Genomic DNA, 27,416 nt, shown 5'->3' with positions numbered 1-27,416 from the left:
ACTATGTTTTTCATTACAGCATGTTGACGTCAACCACATATTTATATCATTTAGATGTTTGAAAATTTGTGACTATACCCAATACGCAAACAAATGGTCCATAAGCTCACATACACACTGTTGTGTTGAGAGTGATGTAGGCTACTGTTTAAGATATATTTTGCTTCAGTTTAATGTCCTGTACTGTAAGGTGCAGTTGTGTAATGTACAGTATTGAATTTTGGGGTCTTATGAAGATGCACATTCTGTGAGTCTGAATAGACTGTTACAAAAAGAAAGACTGCTGTGTTTTGTATAAAGTAGACAACTGTTTTCATGTTGATCTAATTTGTTTTCTCATTTGCTGCTAATCTGTGTCTTTTGACATGAAAGTGAGGTTTTGACAAAAGATTGTTAAGTTTTTATGGCAATGTTTAGGTTTTGATAGCAGAGTTTCATGCTGGCATATATGTGAAGGGTTTATCTCCAAGTGTTGAGAGTAATTGGCTTGTGTGTAGAGTTTTGACTCTATGAGCGAAATTTTGCAAATTCTGTGCAAGCAGTAGGCAAAAACTGTAAATGCATTTTATGTCAATTTTGTGCATGGTACCACACCTGACTCAAGGTACACAGACAAGTGCATACTGTGCAATATATTGAAACAACAGCAGCAGCGATCTGCCTAGCTTCCATGTTGAGCTTGTGGCAGGATCAAATAATAGTCAAGAGTCAAATAAAAATGAGGGCCTCGTTGGCCATCTGCCCCATACATGGAACCTCAGAACAGAAAAGAACAGAGACAACAGCAAAATATCATGAAAATCAGTGAAGGCAACTCCATTACATCATACAAAGCCCAGAAGAGGGGCTTTATGTTCAAAATAGTGCACATATGCTTTAAACTTTGACTGTTACATCTCTGAAAATCCTGTGATCCTGATTGGTTCAGCTGCATGGTGGTTCAGGAGAATCTGAATGCTACCAGATCCTGGAGTAAGCTCCCGAAGCTGAGCAGAAATACACAAGGATTTCATTTGACGAGAGTTAAGTTACAGGTCAGTAACATCCTGCAGCACATTTCTCACATATCTTGAGAAAGAGAGTCTCAAAGCTCAAATAAATAAAATAACAGAAAAAGATGTTACAACATTCTTGCCAAGATTATTTAATAAAATGACAAAATTCACAGAAGTACAACATATATAAAAAAAAACATTTCTTATATACAGTGCTGGAGTGCAAGAGTATTTGACCCTTTACTGATTTTTTATTTTTTGCACCTTTGTCAAACCTACGCTTTTCAGATCATCAAACAATTTTAAACAATTAACAAGGATCCCCTTGTTAAATTATGAGGTGACTGTGATTAATCATATTTTGTGGGCAACTGAGTTACAGATAATTGCTAGATAATTTAAATAGAACAATGTGTCAATTTGATAGTGTGCAGTGGCCCTATTGAACCCATGACATCTTGTCGCGATCCATCAACATTCAGGAGTAGATTATAGTACAAATAACAATAAAGATCATGGACATGTCAGTCTATAAAAGGTAACTGTCATTTCTAGTGGATGTCGTACTACTGTACAACTACCCAAAGAACACAGTGACTGTGGATCCAAGAGGTCAGAAAGGAACACAGAACTCGATCAACTACAGGTGTTAATTTCCTCAGAAAATGAACACTGCATTTAATAAAAAAAAGAATGCCATGTCAAGAGAAACACGGTGGTGGGAGTTTCATGGTTTGGGGATGTTTTGCTGCTTCAGGACATGGACAACTGGATATGATTAAAGGAAGCATGAATTCTGCTCTCTTAAGGTATTTCATGAATATTTATTAAATAATACGCTAATTTTCACTAGTATAACAAAAGTACAGTACATTTTATAGCTAAAAATGTCAATTTCTGGACATTCAAAATTGTGGATCATGATCACCCACGATCAAGATCCCCTTTTTCATGTACGAAAAGTGCACATTTCCCAGTCATAATGAATACTTAGAATTTGATGGTGGTGATAAGTATTTGTTAAAAAAGGTAACATTTGCGAATGGGCAGCATGAATTCTGAAAATGGACAACTAAAAATATTTAAATGCATTTGTACAGTGCACATTTAAATTTCATTGTACTAATGACAACAACTGATTTCTATTCTATTCTATTCCATTTCAATGTATGCTGCCCATTTACAATTTACATTTGATCTTTTTCAAGGATATACAGTATATTAAAGCCTGATTCGCACAGGATAAGCACTACCAGTGGACCCCTGGGATTGCAAATTACCACAGAACCTTCGTTTCTCTGAATGGCGCATAAGCAAAGTCTGTAATTTACTGAATTTAGACATTAAGAATGCTGCGTAGTCTAGTTAGTAACAATAAATACATCTGCCAACAACACAGAACAAGCATGTAGGCAAAGTTCAAGGAAGGAATGGACATCAGGGCATCTCAAATGTGGAAAACAAATTCTCTGCCTTTATTTAGAGCAGTGCCAAACTCATGCTTCGACGTTGCCATGCCTTGGACTCTGATGAAGACCTTGCACATCTGAGATGCTGTGGTGATCTTTCCCATCTTGAACTCGGTTTGTTCCAGTGAAGAACTCAGACATCCTCTGGCTTAATTTCATATTACCAAAGGGCCCCAGGTAATATTTATTCAGTGCGAATCAGGCTTAAGTAAACTACTACAATTACACACTGTATATTCAATACTTCAGGGTATGTATATCAATCACTTGGCTTACGAAATTCTCTTCTGGCTTGTTTTGTTAAACTTGGGACGTCATCTTCAGATGTTGCATGCTCTCGTTTCTTCACAAACTTCTTTTTTATACTCTCAACTAAAGAGGCATACCTGAAAACACATAATTGAACAAAATTGTAGCAGTGTAGCAACAAAGATCAATAAAATAGTAATAGCAAAAAAAGGACATTGAAAAACGAAAGATTTTACGTTAAAAAATCGTGATATGACAGTTTTGCCATATCGCCCACCCCTATTCCCAATATGACACTCTTTTGGCTCTTAAACTTCTCACTCACCGCATCGCCATTTCCTCATCTGTTACATCAGTGTCCATTTTACGCAGTTGTTCATCATCATCCTCCTTATCCTCACTTGTGCCTCTGGCCGCCATGAGTTTCTGAAATGCAACAAGACAACACAACCCATTCATTTTCAGCGAAAATAAACAAATAATAACATAACGAGAACAAAGCGAACAAGGCGATCTATACGATTTCTCCACTTTGGCAGATCGTCTATGATCCTCTACTCATTCTTCACAATTTATTATCATCAGATCGCACATCCCTATTGCAATCCACTGCAGAAAATTCCCAAAGTAGTGTGTGTAGCAGACTTGTGTAGTGTGTGTGGCACATCAATATCGCTGCATATTTCAGGTCGACTTCACACTAGTCTTCATCAGATGCTCGTCTCAAATGACACTGTACCTTGTGGCTAGATGCGTTTAGGATTTAACAGCTAGTTACTACTTTTAAATGTGGATTTTTAGCCATTATGAACCCTCTCTTCTTACTACTGTCTACCGCCTGTAATGTCAGCTCCCCCTGAATTTTCTTTCATGTTCCATTACATTCCAATTTTCTTTTTGTTCCATTGGAGCAGTGATTGATATGATCAAAGACTAGCATGAAAATATACACACACACACACACACACACACACACACACAGCTACATAAAAAGTAAACAAAACAGGCGAAGAAGAAAAACATGCAGCATCAATGGTCATATCTTCTTTTGCACCCAAGTTTAAACCGTAGTAGAAGCAAAACCATATATTCTGCAAAATATGTTGACTATCCTTGCAGATGAGTTTTAGAGATAATGCAGCCCATTTACTATCTTGATGAGGATGCCATAGAGTAGTAGGGCATTGGAGTAGTCCAGGCTTGAGGTGACTAAAGCATGAATAGGTGTTTTATAGCTGTGTGTTAACATGGACAAATGAAAATGCTGAAAAACAAACATTACCTCAACCTCGGGATTGAAACCCTTGAATGAAATTCTTCCATATATTAAGTCCTCACAGGATGCAAAACTTCTCTCCATGACCATGATATTTCTGGGGGGGAAAGTAAAAGTAAATTATGGAAATATGGAAAAGCAAAGATTCAAGTAGATTGCATATCCTCACAAAAAAAGAGTTTTGTTGAAAAATGACTTAAATGCCATTTTTGGCTTTTGCATTTCATTATTGGAAATGACTGTTCGGACATCCTTTCATCTATGACTGAATGCAATAAAATGACCAATAAAAAGTAAATTTCCCAAAATGTATACAGTAAAATACCATATACCCCTTAAAGACCAGGTGCAAAAGGCTATTTTGACAAATAAAGGTCAGTTGTAAATTGGTCATTGTTTGTGTTCATTACATGTGTTGCACTTCACAGCTTTTGGACAATTTAAGAATTGATAAGCTTTCTCCTGGTTTTGCTGTACTTTCCAAATATCATCAATACAGAAATACAGCCAAACAACCGTGTTTACAGTTTAAAATCAGTTGAAAGTGTAGTGGCTAAACCGGAACTGGTATCCATGTAACGCATGTTCCATTCATAATCGTTTGAGACGCTTTTGAGGCTTTGAGCCTCGTCTTGCGAGTGTACCGACTTCAAGCCTGTGGCACTTCGGAGGGCAGCACACTTCACTTTGAGAATCGGGCAATGTCAGTGCTGCAAAAACAGGAGTGGAATAGGAATGGGGCTGATTTTGAGTGGGGGCGGGGGTGGGATTGGGAGTCATTTTCACAGGAGTGGGACAGGATGGGATTAATTGTAATTGTATTACTCTAGGCCCAGGATTTTTTTCTAGCAGCAGGATGGAAATCATGCTCTAGTACCTAGTGAGAGGGTATTTTCAACATTTGTTTTCAACATTTTTTCCATTTGTAGACTACAATGTTTCTGAATAGATTTTATTCCCCTGAACATGAATGTATGAACACAAATGTATGTACATGAAAATCTATTGTGGCATTAGTCTTACTCATGTGCTGTAAGCTCTGGAAGATCCAATAGCCAGTGCTCTTCTGTGATGACTTTCTTTTCATCTTCTTCCAGTTGTTTCCTTGCTTCTGGGTCAAGACCTCTCTGCATGAACTGTAAAATACAGAAATTTCATCATTCACATCGCTTATGTCAGGGGCTCTTGCAATAGCCCAACTCATGCCAGAGCTGTAGTTCCAACCAGCTTTGCTAACTCCACTGGATCTGACATTTGTTTTGTTTTCAGAAGGCCATATTGGTGGCGTCCCAAAGTGTCTGATTTCACGTGAAATGACCCCGTACGCAGGGCTCTACATTAACTTTTTTCAGCACCAGCCAATAGATGGCTAGATGGTGATCCTACTAGCCCACAGGTGGGGAACCTATGTCTCGAGGGCCATTTACGGCCCTTGATGCTATTTTATCCGACCCCCGACATAATTTTAATGTTATGCAGCTCCACATGAAATATAACATATCTCCAGGGCTCGTGTCGTAGGGGGAGGAGGGGGGATGCCATCCCCCCCAACAATAAAAATGGTCAAAAATCATCCCCCTCTAACACAGGCCTCCCTTCTTCATATATTGTGCTAAAATTGTGCTTTTAACAACTACATTTTCAAATTTTTCTTGGGGGAGAAACCCCCAAACCTCCAATAATCACTCAATCTCTGACCATCCCCCCTGCTTTGATTTCACAACCTGACCACTGCATATCTCGTACAGGAATCTTTGAAATTACATTTGCAATACACTTAAATTATGTTCAGGGCACCTAGAGAAGGTGGGGTCTGATTTAAAGGTGGCTACCTTCAATATGCCTAAAGTGCTGGGGGAAATCCTGGTTTGTGTTCATAGTACAGCCCTCGGAGGACTTTTACAGCCCTTGGAGGAATTTGAAATGGCCCCTCGAATGAAAAAGGTTACCCACCCCTGTACTACAGGCCTTGACATTAAGTTTTTCGCTTGCTGGCCATTGTGGCTAGTGGTTTTCCCAAGTCACTAGCCATTCAGTTATTCAACTAGATACAAATTTGATATTGTTTCTTTTTTTTATTCATCATGATGCTTTCTAACTTCAGAAGATGAGGTGCTAAAGCAAGAAGATGAGTGCACAGCTTTCGACATGGAAATAAACCATACAAATAGAAACTGAGTAACTTAGCGTTTTCTCAAACTTCTACAATTGATACAAAATTGATATACAGGGGGCAAAGTACAGTATATTGCAGGCTATTCTGATATGTCATACCATAGAATATGCCACCTGCAAAAATGGCTAGTGACACTGAAATTGTTACCAGCCACAGCAATGTTTTACCAGCATTTGGCCGGTTGGTTACAGCCCTGCTGTACTAGCCAAACACACCCTCACTTGACAGAGACAGTTTAGATCCCTTCCTAAAAAAATCTCTGCTAATGATCAAAGCGGCTGGTACGTTTTTGCTGTTTTCTACCAACCAAAGTGAAATTTCACCAGCATTTGGCTGGTGATAATTTAGAGCCCTGTATGCGACATTTGGACCATGGATCTGACGTTGTGCGGAACGTATTTTTTAAGCTGCTTCTTCTTTTTCTGCAACTTACAGCTCTGTTACTGCAGAGTGGTTAACACGTGTCCTTCGGTTTAGCTCTACTCCTGCGAGTCAAAGACTTTTCAATAATGCCAACGGCAACACAACAGCGGTAAACTTGCTACCAATGAACCTTATGCCTGCGTCTGGCTCTCACATCTTGTGTGCCCAAGTTTAGATCTTGTAGAGGTAGAGCAGTGTTTCTTAAGAGACTGACTCGGACAGGACAACCTGTGCACAGACCAGTTCACTGGTTTTCTGGGTTCTCTATTTGCCTGAAACCATGAACGTACTGCATTTGTATTTGCACTGCTCTTGTCCAAAACAGCATAACCAGAGTGTTGAAGGGGACTGAAGGAAACGGTGACGGGGGGGGGGGGTTTGTTTTCCAAATATGAGTGCACACAAATGCACTGAGCATAACTTAACTTACCTTCATTCGTAAGACATTTTTGGAGAGTTTTGAGGTCCCCTCCAAGTCCATGTTGAGGGCAGTTTTCTATTGTATTCTGGCATGAAATAAACGCTCGCCTTCCACGTGAGTCACAACAACAGCGTGAAAAATAAAATACCGGAATTAGACATTTCAACCCGGATATGGTTGCACAAGCAGCTACAAATTTCAAAACAAAAGTTACCCACACTGTGTTTCTATTCCAATAAGCGACCTTGCGTCCTCCACTTGTGCTTGTGGCCTCACCCCGCCTCCTGGCCCCTCCTCCGTGGAGAAAACAAAGTTTCCCAGCTGTCAAGTCAACCTAGCCACAGCGACTTTTGGGGGACTGTTTTTCATTCACCATCCAGTTTGCAAATGAGAAAATGACTTTACAATTGAGCTGATATGCATTTGCCCTTTCAAAGACAAATATAAGGGTGAAAAATGTGACAATCTTTAAGAAACAGCACGCAAGCACTGAATCCGGACTTAATCCTTGCTTCAATCTCTTTATTTGCAGCTGGAGCTGGTAAGTAAAACAAAACACAAATCTGCATGCACACAAAACTGCTGCAAAACCACACAACCTGATGGCCCCAAACCCACATATAAAACTATATATACCAACAAGTATTTAAGAGAATATAAGAATTTCAACTGTTACACCAAGTGGAGGTAAATATGCTGTGACACTTTTTGACAAATTGTCTGAGTAGCAGAACTTGGCAACTGTTGCGTTGTTATTAAATGAACTTCATAAAGGGTTAATAATTGTACTAGAGGGGAAAAAAATAGTAACTAACATTAATCGATACATTACACTGTTTTCCCTCAGAAAAAAACTTTTTTCCCTTTTCAGTTTCTGTATTCCCTATGTTTCCATTGCGAGATTAAAAACAGTGTTTTGGAAAGTTATGTTAATAATGTTGTCAGTAATTTTTACGTGTATGTTACTAAATTGTGTTGTGTGTCAATATTATGGAGAGAGCTGTTCCATATCATACGCAGTACATGGACCAGCAAGCAACAATAAGACCGGCATGTAGTAGTTAATTATTGCCTTAATTACATCTCCTGGTCGCAGTTACGTACTTGCTTTTACTTTGGTTGTAACATCTGCTTTAAGGCAACATTATGTGATTATAAAATTGAAAATAAAAAAATATTTACTTACACATATACTTTTCTGAATCTACGTGTGTAAACCCTTTGTGTGAAATATGTCTGATTATTTGTGTTCCCTTAAGAATAAGTAAACAAGCTGTGACATGGCTTCTCCTGATTTCCCATCTTCATCAAGCAATTGCCTTTGCTTCTGGTAAGAACGCCTCCCAATATTTCATCAGCTGGAACAGAAAATAAATAAAAAATAAATAAATCACTGCTGTATTACAGTGTATCACAAAAAAGGAGTACATAAAAGGGGGACGTTTAGAGGCTCATGATCAGACCAAAGGGATATTAGTTCAAAAAGGCTGAGAACTACTGATCTTACTTAACCCTCGCTTTACTTTTGCTAGATAGTGAACCATGGCACTAATGGCATGAATAGATCAGACGCGATTTGAGTGACTCCAGCGACACAAGTAATTGACTTTGTATTAAGTCGCTGACGACAGAAGAGACAAAGGTGATTTGTGTGACTTGAGGCGATTTGAGCGACAGTTTGTAGTTGAAGTTCAGCAATATTATGCAAATGCGCTATGATGCGGTTCAGTGATTGCCTGGTTAACACCAGACCTAATCACAAGTGAGATTAGGTCTGGGGAGTTGCCTATTGTAAATTCCGTATGGGGCCGGAATACTTGGCTATTATGACACACTGCCCTGCTCTCTGATTGGGCAGAGAAACTGTTAAGGTCGGAATGCTTGGCCATTATGACACAGATCCCATGATCTTGTACGTTATGAGTCATCCTCGCCATACTGTCTTTCAGATCGAAACGATTGTGTAGAACTAAAGGCAGTATGGGAGTTCCCAGGCTAGTTCAGTGACAGTCGCCACAGCCAATTGGAATGTCGGAATGCTTGCATTCTGCTTTTAACAAGCATACTCTGTCGCTTCTATCAGCCGCCTGCTTTATAGGCCTATGAGTAGTAGCATGCTCAGTAACGGCAGGTCAGTAACGGTGTTGTGATGATTGAACAACGTATTAAATTATTACCCGTTTCTGGAAAAAGTATCAGCATTATTAACGGCCATTATTCCCTTAACTACTAACCAGGGAGATAAATGGTCAGGCCTCCAGCGTTCTACAGCCGCATTCTGCGAATTGGCATCTTCTTGAAGGACCACTACTGACTACTGTATCAGATGTAGGTAATCTTCTGAAATGTGTATACTTTTACATAGTTTCTGTCTACTCTTACACTTATCTGCTTCCACTCCAACTTACCTGCTGCTGTGAGTGTAGCAAGGCATGCAGGTATTTGAGTATCTGACTCTTGAAATCCTTCGCCTTTTCCTTCTGTTAATAAAATGACAGGTTACATGAGCAAAAAATATTTATCACATTGGCTATTTAATTATTTACTTCATAACCACTCATAAAAATAACCAGTCAAACCTCAAATTGAAGTACTTCTTTTTTAACAGTCACTGAAATCCTTTCGAAGTCTCTCTCAAACTGGGTCACCTTTTCTTCCCACTGTTGGAATTAGTCACAGTCAATCAACAAATGTTTAGGGTTCAGATGCAAAACCCTCAAAGTGCCTTTTTAGAAATCCATCTCAGAAATAATTGCCATCTCCATCAACAAGATTAGTTTTCATTTAATTAAAATCATATATATATATATATAATTAGAATTAGAATTAGAATTATTACATTGCATCGTATACATGGGTTCTCATTTTTTGTTTCCCCCTGGCTGCGTGACCCTGGCTGCGCACAACTCAACCTCTGATTGTTGGAGAACCGCTGTCAGTCAAAAAATTAGCTCACGTGGTTGGCTGCCAGTGTCTTGTTCCTCCTCACAACACCGTGTTTATAAACAAAAAAAGTCCATGTGTACTGTGTATAATTTATATTATATATATATATATATATTCTTGGTTAAAAGAAAATCTACTCTAACAACGCCTATGTTAACCAGTGGCCATCCTCATGAGCATCACTTTTACAGTGCAAATGATAGTATGCCAATTGAAGTAATCACCTCTACGATTTCATCCTTGGCTTGCTGTAGCTTCTCTGGCTTGTTAGCCCACAGCAGTTTGGCCTCCAGTTCACGTTTCCTTTGAAGCATATTCTGGGCATCCTGCCATCGCTGCCACATCTTCATGCGCTGGTCAAAACACCCCTGCTCACAAAACACAAGAATTAAGAGTTAGGCTCCCCGACATACAGCCATACCTGTCAACTTTCAACTTTGTAGAAAAAAATGCGATTTCCCCCACAATAAACCCCAAAAATAATCACAAAGCACAATAATGTTCTGTTATGCTCACCAATATACTGTACAGCTCTGGAAATAAATAGGAGACCACTTGCAATCCGTTTTCTTAATTTGCTACTTATAGGTATGTGCTTGAGTAAAATTAACTGATTAACAACCTAATTCAGCGTTTCAACCTAATTCAGCGTCCATTTCTTATTTTTGCGTTTTGAAACTATACCTAAAACCTTGTAAAAATCCAAAAGTGTAAGATGCAAATTCTTGCAATTTGTCAATGGCTTGTGGCTTTTAAAAAATATCTTTAAGGGCATTTTTGCCTTTATTTTTCACAGGACAGTGGAGGAGAGACAGGAAATGAGTGGGGAGAGGGAGATAGGGAAGGATTGGCAAATGACCCGGGCTGGAATCGAACCCGGGTGGCCAACATAGTAACGCAGTGACCTACCGTTAGGCCATGGCAGGGCCAGCTTTTGGCTTTTAAGTTCAAATAGTGAACATTGAAATGGAAAACAACTTATTTTAAAATGTAATCTAATAACCTACACCACAACACATACCTGATAATTAACGGTAATCAATTACTTATAACAAATTGGATTCTAAGAGTACATTATGGTGAAAATAGTGGTCTGTTGAAGGGTAAATGCAAGTATACTTCCTTTAAGTATAGAACCATATCTATATGTATCAGTTTTAATCATTTTCACTTTCAGTATTCATGATTTTCACAGCTGCGTGCATCATCTACCTCTCATTAAACAACTTCTGAGTGAAAACACATTTGCAGTGAAAAATAGTTTGATCATACCCTGACTGCTTCCAGCAGACGGATGTAATCAGCCAACAACTCTGCAAGAATGAAAAAGTCGTTTCCAGCTTGCTGCTGGTGCAACTGTTCAATCTTGTCCTCCACGTCTGCTAGCCGACCGAGTGCACAGGACAAAGCAGTGTTGTCTTCAGAGCCACCCAACATCCCAATGCTCTTAGCAAACATTGCTGTATTTGACGACAGGTCTGGTACATAAAGCAAAAGGTTTTGGTTGCAGTGCATATATTTTCATCAATATCAATAAGAAATGATAATAAGCATTTATTTATTTCCATAAATGATGTATTCTACATACAGGATTGCAGGAAAATATGATTGTGTGCATGGAAAACGGTTTTCTTTACCCTTTCTGTGAGTCACCATTGAGTCCACCAAAGCATGGAGCCGTCTTAACTGCTGCTCCTCAGCTTCAATGTCTGCAAGTTTCTCCCCAAACCACTGTTGTACCACACATAGGAAATACAGTATTCAATGGCACCTCAGAGGACAGTCACAAATGGACAAATTGGAAAGACAAATTGGACAAGCTGGGGAAAAAAAACTGCTAAAATGTTACACAGTTCACCTTTAAGAATATAAATGAAAATATGACTCAATGTTCCTTACTACATCTGTCTCATCCATCTTGATGGTCATTTTGCTGACCGCCTCTGTGTACTTGTGTATCATCTTCAAGAAGCCAGCACCACTGAATAGCTGGGTGCTCACTGCCTTAGGTAACTGTGGAGAGCGGGGCGTGGGGTTGGTGATAGGAGAGTCATACAATTGTCATCATTATTCTGTCTACGTACACTCGACCGCAATGAATGGTTTTAAAATTAAATTGAAAAATGAGACAACCACTCCTGATGGAAGCGTTTAGAATAGTGAAATATTTTATAATTTCTTATTTTGCAAGCCTGTATTTGTCACTGACCCACCAACAATAGCGAAAGAGAATAAAATCTAACCTTACCTCTTCACTTTCCAGAAACTCCCTTACATCTGGGTCTTGCAACAGTGTGGGATAAGACAAAATTCTTTGTAGGAACCTGGAAGAAAACACACACACATTATCTTAGTGTAGTAGCACTTTCAGCATATATAGTGTGGCAGGCACACCCTTTAGTATTTGGCCATAGGTGTTAAAATACTGTGAATATTGCAGCACAGAGGCCAGCTCTGTGTTTTTTTAAGTATGTGTGTGAACATGTGTGTGTATCTACAGTATGTCTAGGGCAGTCATGGGTAAGCAGTTTAGGGCACCAGTCTTGTAGCCCAAAGGTTGCAGTCTTGACTCCAGACCCACCATGTTGGTGGGGGGAGTAATTACCCGAATTGTCCAGTAAGCAAAAAAGTCAATTGTTCAGTTTGGAGCAGGCGTCAGTCTTAAATACTTAGACTGTGGGTGCGGGTCCAAATGTTCAAAAAAATAATGTCAAGTAGGGCTGCACAATTAATCGAAAATAATCAAAAATCGTGATAAAATTGTGTAATCGAAGTTGTGATTTCAATCGTGATTTAATCGTGGCAATAGTTACCTACCTTTGAGAGTGTCCTTGAAGCCAGAACATACTGACAGGCTGGTGTTTCTGGCCAGAAATCTGTCCACCTAGGTTTCATGCTATTGCCTTTACATAAATATTACAATTCATTTTATTTTGCTCATCCCATATATAAATCATTCTTGGTAATATTTCATCTTGTTATAATTTTCAAACAAATCTGCGAAATTCAATAATCGTGATTAAAGCGATGGTTCGGAGTAGAATCACCCTAATGCAATTTGAACCGTGACACCCATCCACCTTTACACCCGAAGTGTTTTCTGCCGCAGGCTTACATCAACAGAGTTGCCGTGTTATTCGATGTTTATTCCCGGATAGCTTGACTCAAGCGCATATGGATCCTGGGCACCGTCTCCAAACTTTCCCCACAAAAATAACATGTCATGACACCAAACTTCTACAGTATAACAAATGTGGTTTGTACTCACAAAAAGATGAATTTGAAACTTTGTACATAGTCCAGGAGTTTATTAGTAACAACACACGAGACGATTAGCTTTTCTGCTGCTAAACATCCGTCGACGTCACTTCCTCCAGCTGGGACTTTGTTGATGAAAACAAATATTGTAAGGTTTGTGTTTTAGTCCACAGCCAGGATATATGCACGAGTGTGGCATCGTCTTCTATTTATTAAACGTGGTAAAATTTAAATCCGAAGTGGTTAATTTCTAGTTGTAGCGCAAGCTGTCTTTTGGAGTTTTCCGCCTTCCGGACTTACGTGTATTTGTTTCCATCAACAAAGTCCCAGCTGGAGGAAGTGACGTTGACGGATGTTTAGCAGCAGAAAAGCTAATCGTCTCGTGTGTTGTTACTAATAAACTCCTGGACTATGTACAAAGTTTCAAATTCATCTTTTTGTGAGTACAAACCACATTTGTTATACTGTAGAAGTTTGGTGTCATGACATGTTATTTTTGTGGGGGAAGTTTGGAGACGGTGCCCAGGATCCATATGCGCTTGAGTCAAGCTATCCGGAATAAACATCGAATAACACGGCAACTCTGTTGATGTAAGCCTGCGGCAGAAAACACGTCGGGTGTAAAGGTGGATGGGTGTCACGGTTCAAATGGCATTAGGGTGATTCTACTCCGAACCATCGCTTTAATAATCGTGATTACGATTTTGACCAAAATAATCGTGATTATGATTTTTTTCCATAATCGTGCAGCCCTAATATCAAGCACTGGTACGTATGTATTTTAGAATGCTGCTCAGTGGGAACTCTTGTATATGCATGTGACAAAAGGGTTGGGTCTGGGTTGCTATAGGGACCTTATCGTCATGTCATCTCACTTCAATTCTAAATCAGAAGTAGAACAAACATGGGTGCCGTGTCTCAGTAGGCTGGGCAGCCATGCCATAAATGGGGTATCTCTGCCCCATTACCATACCATACCCTATCTCTCTCCCTCTTTATTTTTCTGTCTCTCTCACTCACACATCTGTCAATGCTTGCTAAAATGCCCCCAAAATAATACAAAAACATAAATAAACACAGAAATACAAAAATTAACCTCTCCAGAGCGGCTCTCCTCTTCTCCACAAACTCAGCTGATGATGCGTCTTCTTTTCCAACTTTAACTTTTGTCATACCTATTACAAAAAAACAACAACAACCAAATATTAACAGGATATACTGAATAGATACGCTCAATACACGTCCCCTAGAGATAACTGAGTTCTGCCTTTCTTCTGTTCCTCCAGCCTTAGGGTCTCCGCACATCGGCTTCGACAAAGTGTTGAGCACTGCTCTGACAAAGTTCGATCCCATTGTTGTCAATACAGTCCCGCACACCGGCGCCGATGTCGGCAAGCGATTAGAGGCGAGTTCTATTTTGTCGGAGCCGCCCATTGACTATCCATGCTATGTTCGTGTGAAATTGGGTTTGAGGATCAGAATTGTGTCGGAAGCGAAAGTGCTTCGCAGTGCTGTCGGAGCCAATGTGCAGAGGCCCTTAGTCTGGCTTCTAGTTCCCAGGTAGCAATTATCATTCGTTAATAATCATCATTGCTGTGGTGATGGCACCATCTGGCTGTCTTTTACTGCAGTTTGGAGTTGTTACTTTTGTCTTAGAAAACTCAGAATATCAAAATAGAAGAAAGTCTCTAGCCCATCGCAAAGTTACTGCAGGTGTTCGAGATTTCAGGGTTTCATACTTGTGAATAGTATGAAACACAATGATACTGCTCGCAAATTACAGTCAATGCTCCTGATATCTATTGTCCATCTTGAAATTATTGATAGCAATGCGATTCCGATATGAATCAGAAATTTGCAATATTGTGCAATTACGTCACTGGGCTGGCCCACTTACGATCAAATTGGCTGTATGTGGCCCCTGGATCAAAATGAGTTTGACACCCCTTACACTCAATGGGAGATGTAAAATGAGCTTATTTACGGACATGGTGTGGTGTCGCTTAAATACTGAAAACAAAACATATTTACCCAAGATGCTTTTCTCTGGTGGTGGAGGTATAATGTAACCATTTTGAGATAGTTTTTCTGAGAGTTTGTCGTACAGCCCAAGAAAGTCACTGAAGCGCCTTCGAACCTCAAGGTTCCTGCTCTTGAAAATTGGAATCGAAGTCTGAAGGAAAAGCTCAATGGTTAATAATTCTTCATTAATATTCAAAAAGGCTAACTTATATTAACACTACCGATGAAAAGGTTTAGAGCAATGCATTTTTGACTGCCTCAGCAATGAGGGGAACAGGAAAGCTCTCCTTAGTAGACTGTCCTCTTTCAGATGATGTGCCGTACATCATTGGGGTTTTGGGGGGAACCCGAGTGTCTCACCAGGGGAGTAAACCAGATGAATGTAGAACCCCAACTGGCTGTTACTCTCCATCGTCTGTTTTTCCTACTCAAATTGCTTATTTGGTGTATGCTTCAATCTCCATGACATGACAAATCACACCGATTTTTAAACTAAAGCTGGAAACTGAATGAAATGGAATTTCACAAAAAAATGGTTAAAGTAGCGTTCTAAAACTTTTCACCGGTAGTGTAGGTCATGTCAGACGATCGACATGTTCACAACAAGACAACATTAATAGACAGTTTTAGACAGATCAGCTGGGTAAGACAAGTTATGTGAGAAAGGAAATGACATTTTATGAATCCACACAGGGTGAAATCGCATTCAGATATTATGCTGCCAAATGCTAGAACCAGCTTCTGGAAATTAGACCTGTCTCAACAATGTCATCTTCTAAAAAGAAAAAAAGCTTCATTTTCATCTTTTGGTTAAGGTTAGTTATCTACAGTATTACTTTTTTCATTAATATTTTCTTTTCTCTCTTCTTTCTTTCCTCTCAAACACATTCAATGACATGACAATTTCCTATAAAAAATAACATTGTTATTGCTACATTCATACAATATAAATTTTAATATGTGCTGAAAAGGTTCTCTCTACAATAAAAGTTTTGTTGAAACATTTTCAGATTAATTAAAGACATAGCATACCTTTGTGGACACTCTGTAGGCCATATAAGCATTCATACCATCACCTAAAAAATAAAATGAATATTATAAGTCTCCACAGCACACAATGCCCATTGCACACAACGAAATTGCATTTATGCCTCACCCGTGCACAGGGCAACCTACTCTCACTCGAATACAGTCACGTGTGGCTTACTTTTTAGTAGCACCGCACTTACCGACTTTCTCCGGGTGAGTGACAACAACGTCAATGTCAAATTTGTCTGCGGTTTCCTCTTCCTCAAGCTGTTCAATGAAAACAAATTCAAGCACACTTTTCAGAATTGTTCCCATAGAAGGAAAGTTTGGATACTTTAAGATACTTTCAAGATACAGTACTTTTGAATTTTGATAACTCTGAATTTGAACAGCATACTGTACCTCCGATATTGCAGGCTCTAGTTTTGAGATGCTGGAAGAAGCCAGGGGTGAAGCCCTTGAATGTTCATCACGCTCAGCATGAATTGTTGGACTTTCCAATGATAATTCAACAGTAGCTTCTGTCAGGGGGAAAAAACATTCACAAAACTCATGTTAAACAGGTCGCATACATTAGGAATATAGCACACAACAGCATAGATAAACTCAAACCCCCTAGCAAACAAGTCCCTGCCATGCACATCATTGTCAGCTGGTGGATCATGAAGTTTAGCGCCTGTTTAAAACTTGTCGCACAAACCAAAAAAATCTGAGACAGACGCACACACACTCACACACGCGTACAGTGTGCGATGACACAACCAGAGAAACTGTACAATTTTTGTACATTTAGAAGTACATCATTGAAGGTAATACCTCAATCTGATTTGTTTCCCTGGTTAAACAAAGGTACAAAATAAAAATAAAGGTTTAAGTAAGTTTTGACAATTCTGTTCATTATTTCTGGAAAAACAATGCTCAGATTTTAAGAGTCTGCATAGGAATTTCACAGGCCTTTTTTAGCAGGAGATTTCAGGTTTAAATGGGTTAATACGCTACAGTGTATTACCTGCAAATATGTCTTCCTCTTCTCCATCTCTGGTATGACTGTCAGAACTGACAGTCGTGGGCTCCTCAAGAAGATCATCAGATAGTTTGGCCTCTGAGGAAACATCCTTTGATACAACACTCTTAGTGGCGGTTCGTTGCTCATTCTTCTCACCGAGGATGGCACTGAAAATGTCCTCTTGTGGGTCACCAAAGAGGTCTTTCTGTTCTGGTCTGTCTTCAAAAATGTTGTGATGTGGTTCAGTGATGACTGATTTTTGTTCTTTACCAGTTGGATCAATCAATAAGTCTGAAAGATCATCACCAGTAGACTGTGCAGGGGTGGCTGAAAGGGGTTCGTCGACACATGACAAAGGATCATCAAAGACATTTTTGCCTTCTAAGCCAGCATCCTTTGAAGCATCATTGTTTTCTTGCTCATTTTTGTCACTGAGGATGTCCTCTAGTGGGTCACCAAAGAGGTCGTGTTGTTCTGGTATGAGAGCTTCACTCAATGACTGTGCCTGGTCAAGAGACTGGTTAGTGACATCTGCAGCATTTTCATTGGCACACACAATTGGCTCCAGGACACCCAAAGATTCCTGAACTTTACTGTCTTGAGATTCACTAGCAACGTCATCGGTTACACTGTTGTCATGTTGAAGTACGTCATCCGTTATGTCAGGGTCTGTCACATGTTCAATTTCAACTGGAGGCTTACCAGTGGAGTCAGAAATGTTGACAGAGGTGTTTTGTTGCGCATCTTTGTCTTGGACCACCTGACTGATAAGATCATCTGGTTGTTTTTCATCTGGATGAGCCATCTGAGATTCCTCTGTAACATTGTCCAGATCTTCGGTACAAGGGTCATCATTGGTTCCTAGACCTACAACTTCTGAGGCAGCGATTTCTGTGGCATCTGTGTCGTCTGTGTCATCTTTGCCTTCACTCAAAGTGTTCTCAGGTGATTCAACTATAGATTTTGGTTCTGTACCAGTTGGTTCCATCAATAACTCTGAAAGGTCTTCCCCAGTAGAGTGTTCTGTGGTGTCACATACCAAAGGGTCATCAACTGTGATTTCTGGTTCATGTGTAACGGACTGTACTTCAATGTTTTCAAAGTCATCGAGGGATTCGCCAGAGTCAGCATTGAGGGTGCTATCGCCTTCTACACAGATGTCCTGTGAGGCATCGCAAATGGCACTGGGGTGTTGCTTTGTTGCTAAGCTTAGTTGCTCATGTTCTTCTTTCAGGATGTCACTGAAAATGTCAACAGGTTGGTCAACAATTGTTGATAAGCTTTGTTGCTCGTGTTCTTCTTTCAGGATGCCACTGAAAATGTCCTCAGGTGGGTCAGCAAAGAGGTCTTTCTCTTCTGTCCTTACAGGTTTATTCAGCAAATCAGAATGGTTGTCACCAGTAGATTGTTCAGAGGCATCTGAAAGTGGTTTCTGTACACACAGTGCAGCAGGGATATCACCGAAGAGGTCATCAAGAGGATTTGTATTTGGCCTCATCACAGGATCTTCAGGAATGTCTTCAAAGAAATTGTCCACATCAGCAAGAGGTTTTGTGACAGGAATGGTTGCCGTTTCTGTGTCATTCTTTGAAGGAGCACTGAGGCCAGCAGGATTACTCAACAATTCTGAAATGTTTTCACCAGTAGGATTTTCTTTGGAATTGCTTGGAATGTCTGGAGAGTCACTAACAATTGTATCAATTATACTGTCATCATCTTGGATCAATTTCCCAGTCATGTCAAGGTCTGCCATGAGTTCTATTTCACCTGATGGGTTATCAAATGAGCCAGAGGGCGGTTCAGTTTCAAAATCATCAGTAGGGATATTTGCATCTTCAGGACTGCTTGCGGACATTCCAAAAATGTCTTCAGTTGCTTTATTTGATTCATTCTTTGGTTCCTTGTCAGAAACATTATCTGAGGAGGCACTTTTCGGTTTGCTGACATCATGAACTGTTGAAAGCATTTGATTAGCGTTGCCCACATCAATGTCAGCCTGCAAAAGAAAAAAAACCACTTAAGTGTCAAAAAATCTTGAACATAATCTTAAAATCAACAATCTTAGAAACTGGTCACTTCATTTGGATTTGATTCGACACTGATATGGCCATTAGTTCTGCCTCTATTGGCCTATGTCACAATTGAAATAAATGGAAATCAGACCAGTTCTTCTACTATTACATATCACATATATCATCTTTTGACTATGTTTGATTTTGCATTATTGAGTCTTTTTCTTCAGGAAACAAGGTGAAACACACTCTTCAGATGCATCAACAAGCATCCAGACACATTAGAAAGGATTTTGATTGGTTAGTAAACCAACAGGCAATAATTTAACATTTTCAACTATATCAAATCCTCCGTATATTCGTAATAATATGCTCAAAAATACAAAAATATATTGTGGAGATGATACACACGTGACGACAAGACCATCACACCGGTGCGTGAAGATGTACCCCTCCAACTTTCGGTTGTTTGTTTTTTCCATTAATATTGCTAGATTTTCCAGTAATAATTTTTGTGCAAAGTCCCACCACCCCCCTATAGTACCTCGGCGACAGTATATGGATCCCGACCCCCAGTTTGGAAACCACTGAGCTAGGGAATAGTGTGTAACGTATATTTCCTTGTAGAAATGTAACATCAGTGCGTTATATATGGTTTTGAAGTAAATAAGACGTCTGGTTAAGATTTCCCAACTGTTGACCAGATGTAGAACACTGCCCAGTAGGGAGGTGTACGTGCGCCCATGTCAACAATCAAAAGCACACTTCATCATAGTAAACACAAAGGGTTCACCACAACATGTAAAGCAACATTAAGCATGAGCGTGGCACATGTTGATGTGGCAATATGTGTCTACTCCTCTCTGCAAATCTGACAGATTGTAAGGGCATCTCCTGTGCCCTTCAGATCACCCCTCAGATGTTTGAAGGGATTCAGGTGTGAATTTTCTTTTGTTGATTTAGGCATATACATGTGTTAAATGTCACACTGAAAGATTAAGTTACCCTTCATATTCAACTCTCTAGCAGGGGGTTATGGTTTTGTGGCAACACTGACTGGAATTTTGAGCTGTTCATAATTCCGTTCTCCCTGACTAAGGCTCCAGTTCCAGCTGAAAAAACACAGCAAAAAACATGATGCTGCCTCTGCCACACTTCACTTAAGGGATATTGTTATTTGAATGATGTTTTACGCCAAACAAACATTTTGCAATTATGTCCAAAACGTTCAACCTTGGTGGAGTACATTTTTCAAAAACTACATCTGTAATCTCCAAAATGCATGTGGGGAAATGTGTTATGATTTGATGAAACTGAAGTTGAACATTTTGGACATAATTCCAAAATGTATGATGGGCACAAAAACAACTCTGCACATCACCTAAATAACACCATGCCTTAAAGGACACTCCAACCATTTGCATTGGGCTTTCCATTGCTAGACACCCAGTCATACTTTTGAATGGTCATGCAACACTCTCTCAATTCCCCCTGAGACAGGAGAAATCTGTATTCAGCTCTTAACATTTCCTCCCAGAATGATGTAAAAATCGTCATTTTGCATCATTGTAGGAGGAAGTGTAAGATAGGTGGATTTCTGTTGAGACAACAAGCCTCCCATAGAGGGTTGGACCTAATGCGCTAACAGACCTATCGCAGATCAGTGTGCCAGTGCTTTTGAAATCACTGGCATTGAGGCTCCAGTAAGTCACTGGCAGAGCTGCCTGGGTGTGGCATGTGGACCAACGTTGACGGAATGCACGTGAGCGAGATTGTTGTCACAAATCCACAAGCACTAAAAAGTCATTTTCTGCCTTTTCTCGGCCAAGAAGGCACCAAATTAGAAATTTATGCTACTATTCTACTACACCACGATCCACATTATTATGCAACTGACATTTTTCGCTGTTTCCCCAAATAATCAATGCAAATGACAGTCGTCATAATTTTCAAGTCATCCGCCATTAGAGTACAATTAAAACGTTTTTGAATGAACCTTCCAATGATAACGGTATTTTTTAAGTAATAAAAAACTTAAAATGCTCTGTTCCACATTATTACGCAAAGTAGTTTTATAGTGTTGTAATCCAAATTTCTTTCTTTGTTTCCCATTTACATCAACACAGTTGGATTTTTGTACCTTCTAAATTACATTTCAATGTTCAATACTTGATGATAACCTCTTTGTCTTAGTAACTGGAATGCTGCCTTTAACATTGAAGTCAATGGCAGGGCATTGCATGGGAGTTATGGAAGCCCAGATATCCTTGATGCTTTGCTCTCAACTGTTTTTGTTTGTTTGGTCTGGTGACCCACACTTCACTCTTCAATATACCCATAGATTTCCATGCCACGTTTAGGTGCTTTGGTGGTATCGACATTTTAACTCACCAGACATAAAACCCCATTGAAAATGAATGGGATGTTATGTCTGGTGAGTTAGAATGTCATCATCTCCAAAGCACCTAAACGTGGCATGGAAATCTACGGGTATATTGAAGAGTGAAGTGTGGGTCACCCGACCAAACAAACAAAAACAGCTGAGATCAAAGCAGCAAGGATATCTGGGCTTCCATAACTACCATGCAATTCCATCACTTCAATATTAAATGCAGCATTCCAGTTACAGCTTATAGCAAAGTTTTGAACATTGAAATGTATTGAAGGTACCAAATGCCAACTGTTTTGATGTAAATGGGAAAAAAAGAAAGAAATTTGGATTACAACACTACAAAACTGTTTTGCGTAATTAATTGGAACAGAGCATTTTGGGCATTTTACGTTTTTTATTATTTTAAAAAATACCGATGTCATTGGAAGGTTCATTCAAAAACGTTTAAAATTGTACTCTAATGGCTGATGACTTGAAAAATATGACGACTGTCATTTCTATTGATTATTTGGGAAACCGGCAAAAATGTCATTTGCGTAATAATGTGGAACGCGGTGTATATATATGACCCACTTTCAATACATATTCATCTCTCCACCGGTGGAATGCCCCTTTAAGTCAGGGTTGTCAAACTCAAATTGAACAAGGGCCCAAAACTCTAAATCTTCAATGAAATTGAGCGCTAAAGTTGAGCGCTAAAGTTGAAATGATCTCGCAGGCCAAATAAAATGACTCCGCGGGCCAGATTTGGCCCTCAGCCTTGAGTTCAACATTCCTGCCTTAAGTGAAGCATGGTGGAGGCAGCATCATACTTTGTGACTGTTTTTCTCCGCAACATGTCATCATGCCAGAGCGTCAAGATAACTGGAACCATCTATCTTGTTTGTGCATCACGCCTTTGCATGTTAACTCGTGCTCCACAACACCTGTGACAGGTTAAGTGTAGGCATGATTTTGGTCAGGGCACAATTTCACCACAATTTCACCATTTCCCTTGCTTGTTTCGCTGCTCTTGGCAAAAGTTAGGCAGCAGAAATGTTGCTTTACTGACGGGCGAAGGTTAGGCATGGTTCTGGTCAGGGCAGAGCAGAGCATTTTCGCGCTTAGCAACCGAAAATCACAGACACGCCGGGAAAACTATGCAAACATCGTCACTGCACAAAAGTGTTTTCCCGCTGCGTTGAGGATCACGACTTAACTTGAAGGCATCGCACCTCACCGCAGAATGCAGTAGTTGCGCGAAATAACTACGCCTTTGCATGATGACAGTCTACTGGAACTGGGGCCTTAGTCAGGGAGGAGAGAATTATGAACAGTTCCACCGGGGCAGTGGTAATGGCACTAAGCCTGTTAGAAAGGTGAAGATGCAGAGGAATTTAATCTTTCACAACGACAATTACCCTAAGCCCACGTCTAAGTCAACAAAAGGATTGCATCACCAGAATGGGACTGATGTTTTGGAATGGCCCAGACAGAGTTCAATTGTAGAGAGTTACTTGTGCACAATCCCTGGTGCTGAACAAAAAGATTACGTATGTTTTTAAAAAAAGGTTCGCACACTCCTTTGGATTTTTTTCTTCTTTAAGTTATTTTTTCTTCTTTTTATTAATTCATTCAATGGCAATGACGTTTCAACTTCTCGTGGGTGTGTGTTTGTTAACTAATGTAAGGCATTTTGCTATACTCAATCTTTTGCTATATGTTTACTGAAGTGTGCAATAATGTGTATTAGGTCTTTGTGTATGTCTTGTATCTGTAGCCTATCTATCTATCTATCTATCTATCTATCTATCTATCTATCTATCTATCTATCTATCTATCTATCTATCTATCTATCTAGGTAAGCTGTAAGACACTTTAATTTCCCTCAAGATTAATAAAAAGTACTCTACTGTACTGTACTCTACTACTAGTAACCATGTACTGAATTAGAAGACAGGACGTAGAAAATAGGAACTGATTATTTTGGTGATGACATTGAGAGGGTGTGGCGCATGAAAAGGAAAGCAATCGTGATTCATAGCACACGCGGTCTGCGGATGCACACTCCATATAGTTAGCTTGCGAAATCACAATTCAACCCACTCAGCAGTGTGAAGGGGGGCAGAGGGATCGGCCACACTGCTGAACTTTGTTGGCAGAACAGGCTACTGTCAGCATGTTTCTATTGCTATGTGATCATGTCTGATATTGTTCTATGCGTTTTCCTCTGATAAAGTGCTGATCGCATATCAGCTAGGGGGGCACAGCAGGTTAGCAGGAAAAGCATAGCAAAAACAAAATAAATATTTATATGAATTATGTCACTTTTTATATCACAAAAACATCTGAACAAGGGTGTGTAGACTTTTATAGGCAGCACTGTATGTAACTGAGGTGATCTGCACTAGTTCCACCACTCAGACCAGTCAACAGGCCAGATATAGTTCAGTGCTACTGATACTAGAATATATAAGGCTTAGGGAGGGAGGTTTTACTAACATTTTACTGCCACACTCTGCTAGTTGGCATCCGTTACATATTGTAAGTTGTAATTGTAATTCATTCAGTAGTTCACCTGAATTGGTAATTAATACTCTCAAATTAAAGCTGAAAGTCTGCAGTTATAGTACATAGTGCTTGTTTCAGTTTTATTCCATTATAGTTGTGTGTAGGGCCATAAATGTGAAAATAGTGCCAATGTCTAAATATTCCTGGGCCAAATTGTATATTGTGTGCTCCGTCTGAAGCACTGCCTATTGCCCCTGAGAGCCCACTAACCACATGAGCACATGCATTAGCTAGTGCAGTGATTTTCAAACTGTGGGCCCTGAGGGTATTCCAAGTGGGCCTTGAAATAATTTTCTAAAAATGAAAATAATATTTGTGAGTGTGTTGCTGTTGACTATATATTGCAATTTTATTGTGTATTGGGCCAGAGGTGGGCCCCGAACATTTGTGAAAATTTCAAGTGGGCCCCAAGTTGGAAAAAAGTTGGGAACCCCTGAGCTAGTGTGTTTAGGCCTACCAAAGCCATTGAAGTAAGAGTATAGCCAACCCCATTGACCTTAATATTCCATTTTTTACACAACAACGGTGGCTAATGGAGCCTTTGACACACATATCGCCATTGACATAGTTCCACTAGTTTCAGGAAGTGGGCGTAATAACAGAGAGATTTTAGAATGAGAGGGGACATATGGCGGCCATCTTGGTGACGCCTCCGGGGTGCTATTTCGCGATTAAGTAGACCAGATCTGAGAGTCAATGGGAAAAATGAATGGGGAAACTGAGTATAGGACGGAGGGGAACCCAGCGGTTGTGAAAACCATATGGTTGAAACGACCGTGAAAAACTGATCAATCTAGACTACTTGGTTGTGTCATACGAGTCAAAATAAAGCTTTTTGAGCCACTTTTCTCACGGTTTTTTTGACAGAGCGCAGGCGCAGTAGTTCCATAATGGCACGAGAGCAACGGCTTTTCACAACTGAGCATGTGCATAATTTCGCGTGCGCCGATGCAGCCAGATGATTGGATCACTGGCAACGCAGCTCAGCAGGCACATTGGCTCTTGTTACCAGAAAGGCGGGAGATGTGCGGGTAGACGCCATATTTGCGTTACGAATCTTCACCGTTAATTTCTATGTACCTGTCCTATCTCCCCTTACTAGAATATTTCTGGCGTAAAACAAAAGTGAGGTAGGCGTTGGCTTAATGGTAAATGTAATTCATTTCTACCTTATATTTGTTTATTATGTAGTCGTTACTATGTTAGCCTCTAGCGAACAGAAAGCCGCTGCCTAGAACTATTTGAATCTATCGAATGTGACTGTCACCAACCAACTTCCTGTAGGCCTGGCCCGCTTGTCACAACTCTGAATTCCATTGCTCTGGTGTACCCTCCCCTCTCTGGTCCACCAAATGCGATCTCATCAGCTATAAACCACTGTATTAATTTCACACAAGTCGACAAATAATTAAATGGTCACGGCATGCTTGAGTTCCATGGCGTGTAAAACTTGGGCTATCTGCAGGAGCGAATGAATGAATGAATGGATGGATGGATGGATGGATGGATGGATGAATGAATGAATGAATGAATGAATGAATGAATGAATGAATGAATGAATGGATGAATGGATGGATGGATGGATGGATGGATGGATAACATGCATTTCGGAGTGTCATTTTACTCATGCTCAATATTTATGGTTTTGTTATTATTGCTGAATAATTAATTACTTAATTTCTTGGGGTTTTTTTGCTCTTTCATTCCGTCACAAAAAAACACTGACCTATTAGCCTATAATCATAGGCCAGGGGCTATGTCATTTTTTGCACGAATGTCAGAGTTTACATTTAAAAGTCCAACGTAAAGGTCAGAGAACTGTAACAAAATGCTCAGCCCAGGCTCACTCACATGTCTAGTCAGGCGCGATTGTCTCGAAGTTAACTCAAATGTGCACTGTTTACACCTACGTTATTGTGGATGTCAGCAAATTCACCAATCAGTGCATGTGATGCCAGTTCCTGCATAATGTTACATAACTTTATCGAAGTTTCCAAACTTTGCGAAAAGTAGCGAAACAAATGCGTAAACCATTCCAGGCACTTAAGTGTAGACAGGTTGCAGGAAGTGAAGGTTAATATCATCAAGCAAAAGAACAGTCTGCACGACATTAGTGTAAAATGGTTACTCACAGTCGCTAAATCAGAGTCATGTTCATTGCTATCCTCTCTTGTTTCAGTATCCATGTCTTCAATATCAGGGAAAGGAGGAGGTGTTCGATCAGAACTTGTCGCCATTTATGTAAAAGTGATTGCTAAGACTACAGTGCAAAACAAGAAGAATTGCACCAAAGAAGGACACGGAGTTCTAGTCAGCTGGCTGCAAGCAACAAGTTATTTTATTCCGGTTGAACCACTGGGAGGAGACAGATAGACAACTCGTGATGAACTAACTTGCAGACTGCTTCCTTCGACCGAGTTGATCTGCGCACAAGGAAGTCAGACGCTATACGCTCTATAAATATTCAAGCCATATGTTTTTTCCTCATTAGTTTGGGACCTCGTGAAGAGTTGTATAGTTCTCAGATGCGTGAGTGCGCGCAGCTTGCCCAACCCACTGTGAGCTGGGGAAACACAACATTGAATCTGCATGGAAAGGTGCTGGCAACAAAAAAGACAAAAAAAGTCAGCATGCATTTCAAAATAAAAGCCAACGCTCTGCACAGAATTACTAGGCTACTACTAGGCCTACTAGGCTACTAACAGATAATTATAACAATAACACCAGTAGGCCTAATATGACATTACACAGTTACCACATAGCCTGTTGTAATTACATCTGTAAGAGTACTCTAGCGCTACTATATACAACTCTGCTACTATATTAGGCCTACTGTAGGCCTACTATACCAGTGGTTCCAAACCTATGGGTCGGGACCCAACCTATGGGTCACCAAAGATCCACAGAGGGTCGCCAAGCCTTCTTGATTTTAAGGGGTTTCATTTTAAATACCTTAAATAGCCGATGTTGAATAAATGTAAATGACAAAGCATTTATTTAAATAATATATATATGCAACAACGTAATTGTAAACATATATTCCATATTTGACTTAAGACGCAGGAAACAGAGGGTATCATGTGACTCCCTCTCGTGCAAGCACTCGCGCGGTTGGGTCACCAAAGCTCACAATGGTAAAAACATGGGTCCCTGGAGGAAAAGGTTGGGAACCACTGTACTATATACCATAAC

The 27,416-nt window shown here is 39.9% G+C and overlaps 2 protein-coding genes across 2 annotated transcripts; both read right to left on the bottom strand.

Annotated features, from left to right (window-relative positions):
- Positions 1-1,799: 1,799 nt before the first annotated feature.
- On the bottom strand, positions 1,800-7,163 carry mphosph6 (M-phase phosphoprotein 6). Its single transcript, XM_063197773.1, has 5 exons — positions 7,019-7,163; positions 5,013-5,125; positions 3,996-4,086; positions 3,039-3,139; positions 1,800-2,850 (listed from the first exon to the last, which is right to left on the bottom strand). The coding sequence occupies exons 1-5, from the start codon at positions 7,067-7,069 to the stop codon at positions 2,724-2,726; spliced, it is 483 nt and encodes a 160-aa protein (XP_063053843.1). The 5' UTR covers positions 7,070-7,163; the 3' UTR covers positions 1,800-2,723.
- Positions 7,164-7,294: 131 nt separating this feature from the next.
- LOC134448013 (uncharacterized) lies at positions 7,295-26,820 on the bottom strand. Its single transcript, XM_063197772.1, has 15 exons — positions 26,357-26,820; positions 17,274-19,266; positions 16,667-16,785; positions 16,465-16,531; positions 16,268-16,311; positions 15,245-15,386; positions 14,310-14,388; positions 12,204-12,279; positions 11,855-11,968; positions 11,593-11,686; positions 11,228-11,433; positions 10,180-10,323; positions 9,589-9,669; positions 9,418-9,489; positions 7,295-8,367 (listed from the first exon to the last, which is right to left on the bottom strand). The coding sequence occupies exons 1-15, from the start codon at positions 26,459-26,461 to the stop codon at positions 8,317-8,319; spliced, it is 3,387 nt and encodes a 1,128-aa protein (XP_063053842.1). The 5' UTR covers positions 26,462-26,820; the 3' UTR covers positions 7,295-8,316.
- Between the last annotated feature and the right edge of the window lie 596 nt (positions 26,821-27,416).

Source organism: Engraulis encrasicolus, chromosome 4 (genome assembly GCF_034702125.1).
Source record: "Engraulis encrasicolus isolate BLACKSEA-1 chromosome 4, IST_EnEncr_1.0, whole genome shotgun sequence".
NCBI lineage: Eukaryota > Metazoa > Chordata > Actinopteri > Clupeiformes > Engraulidae > Engraulis > Engraulis encrasicolus.
Note: the sequence above shows the minus strand (reverse complement) of the source record. Positions and strands in the feature narration are given on the sequence as shown.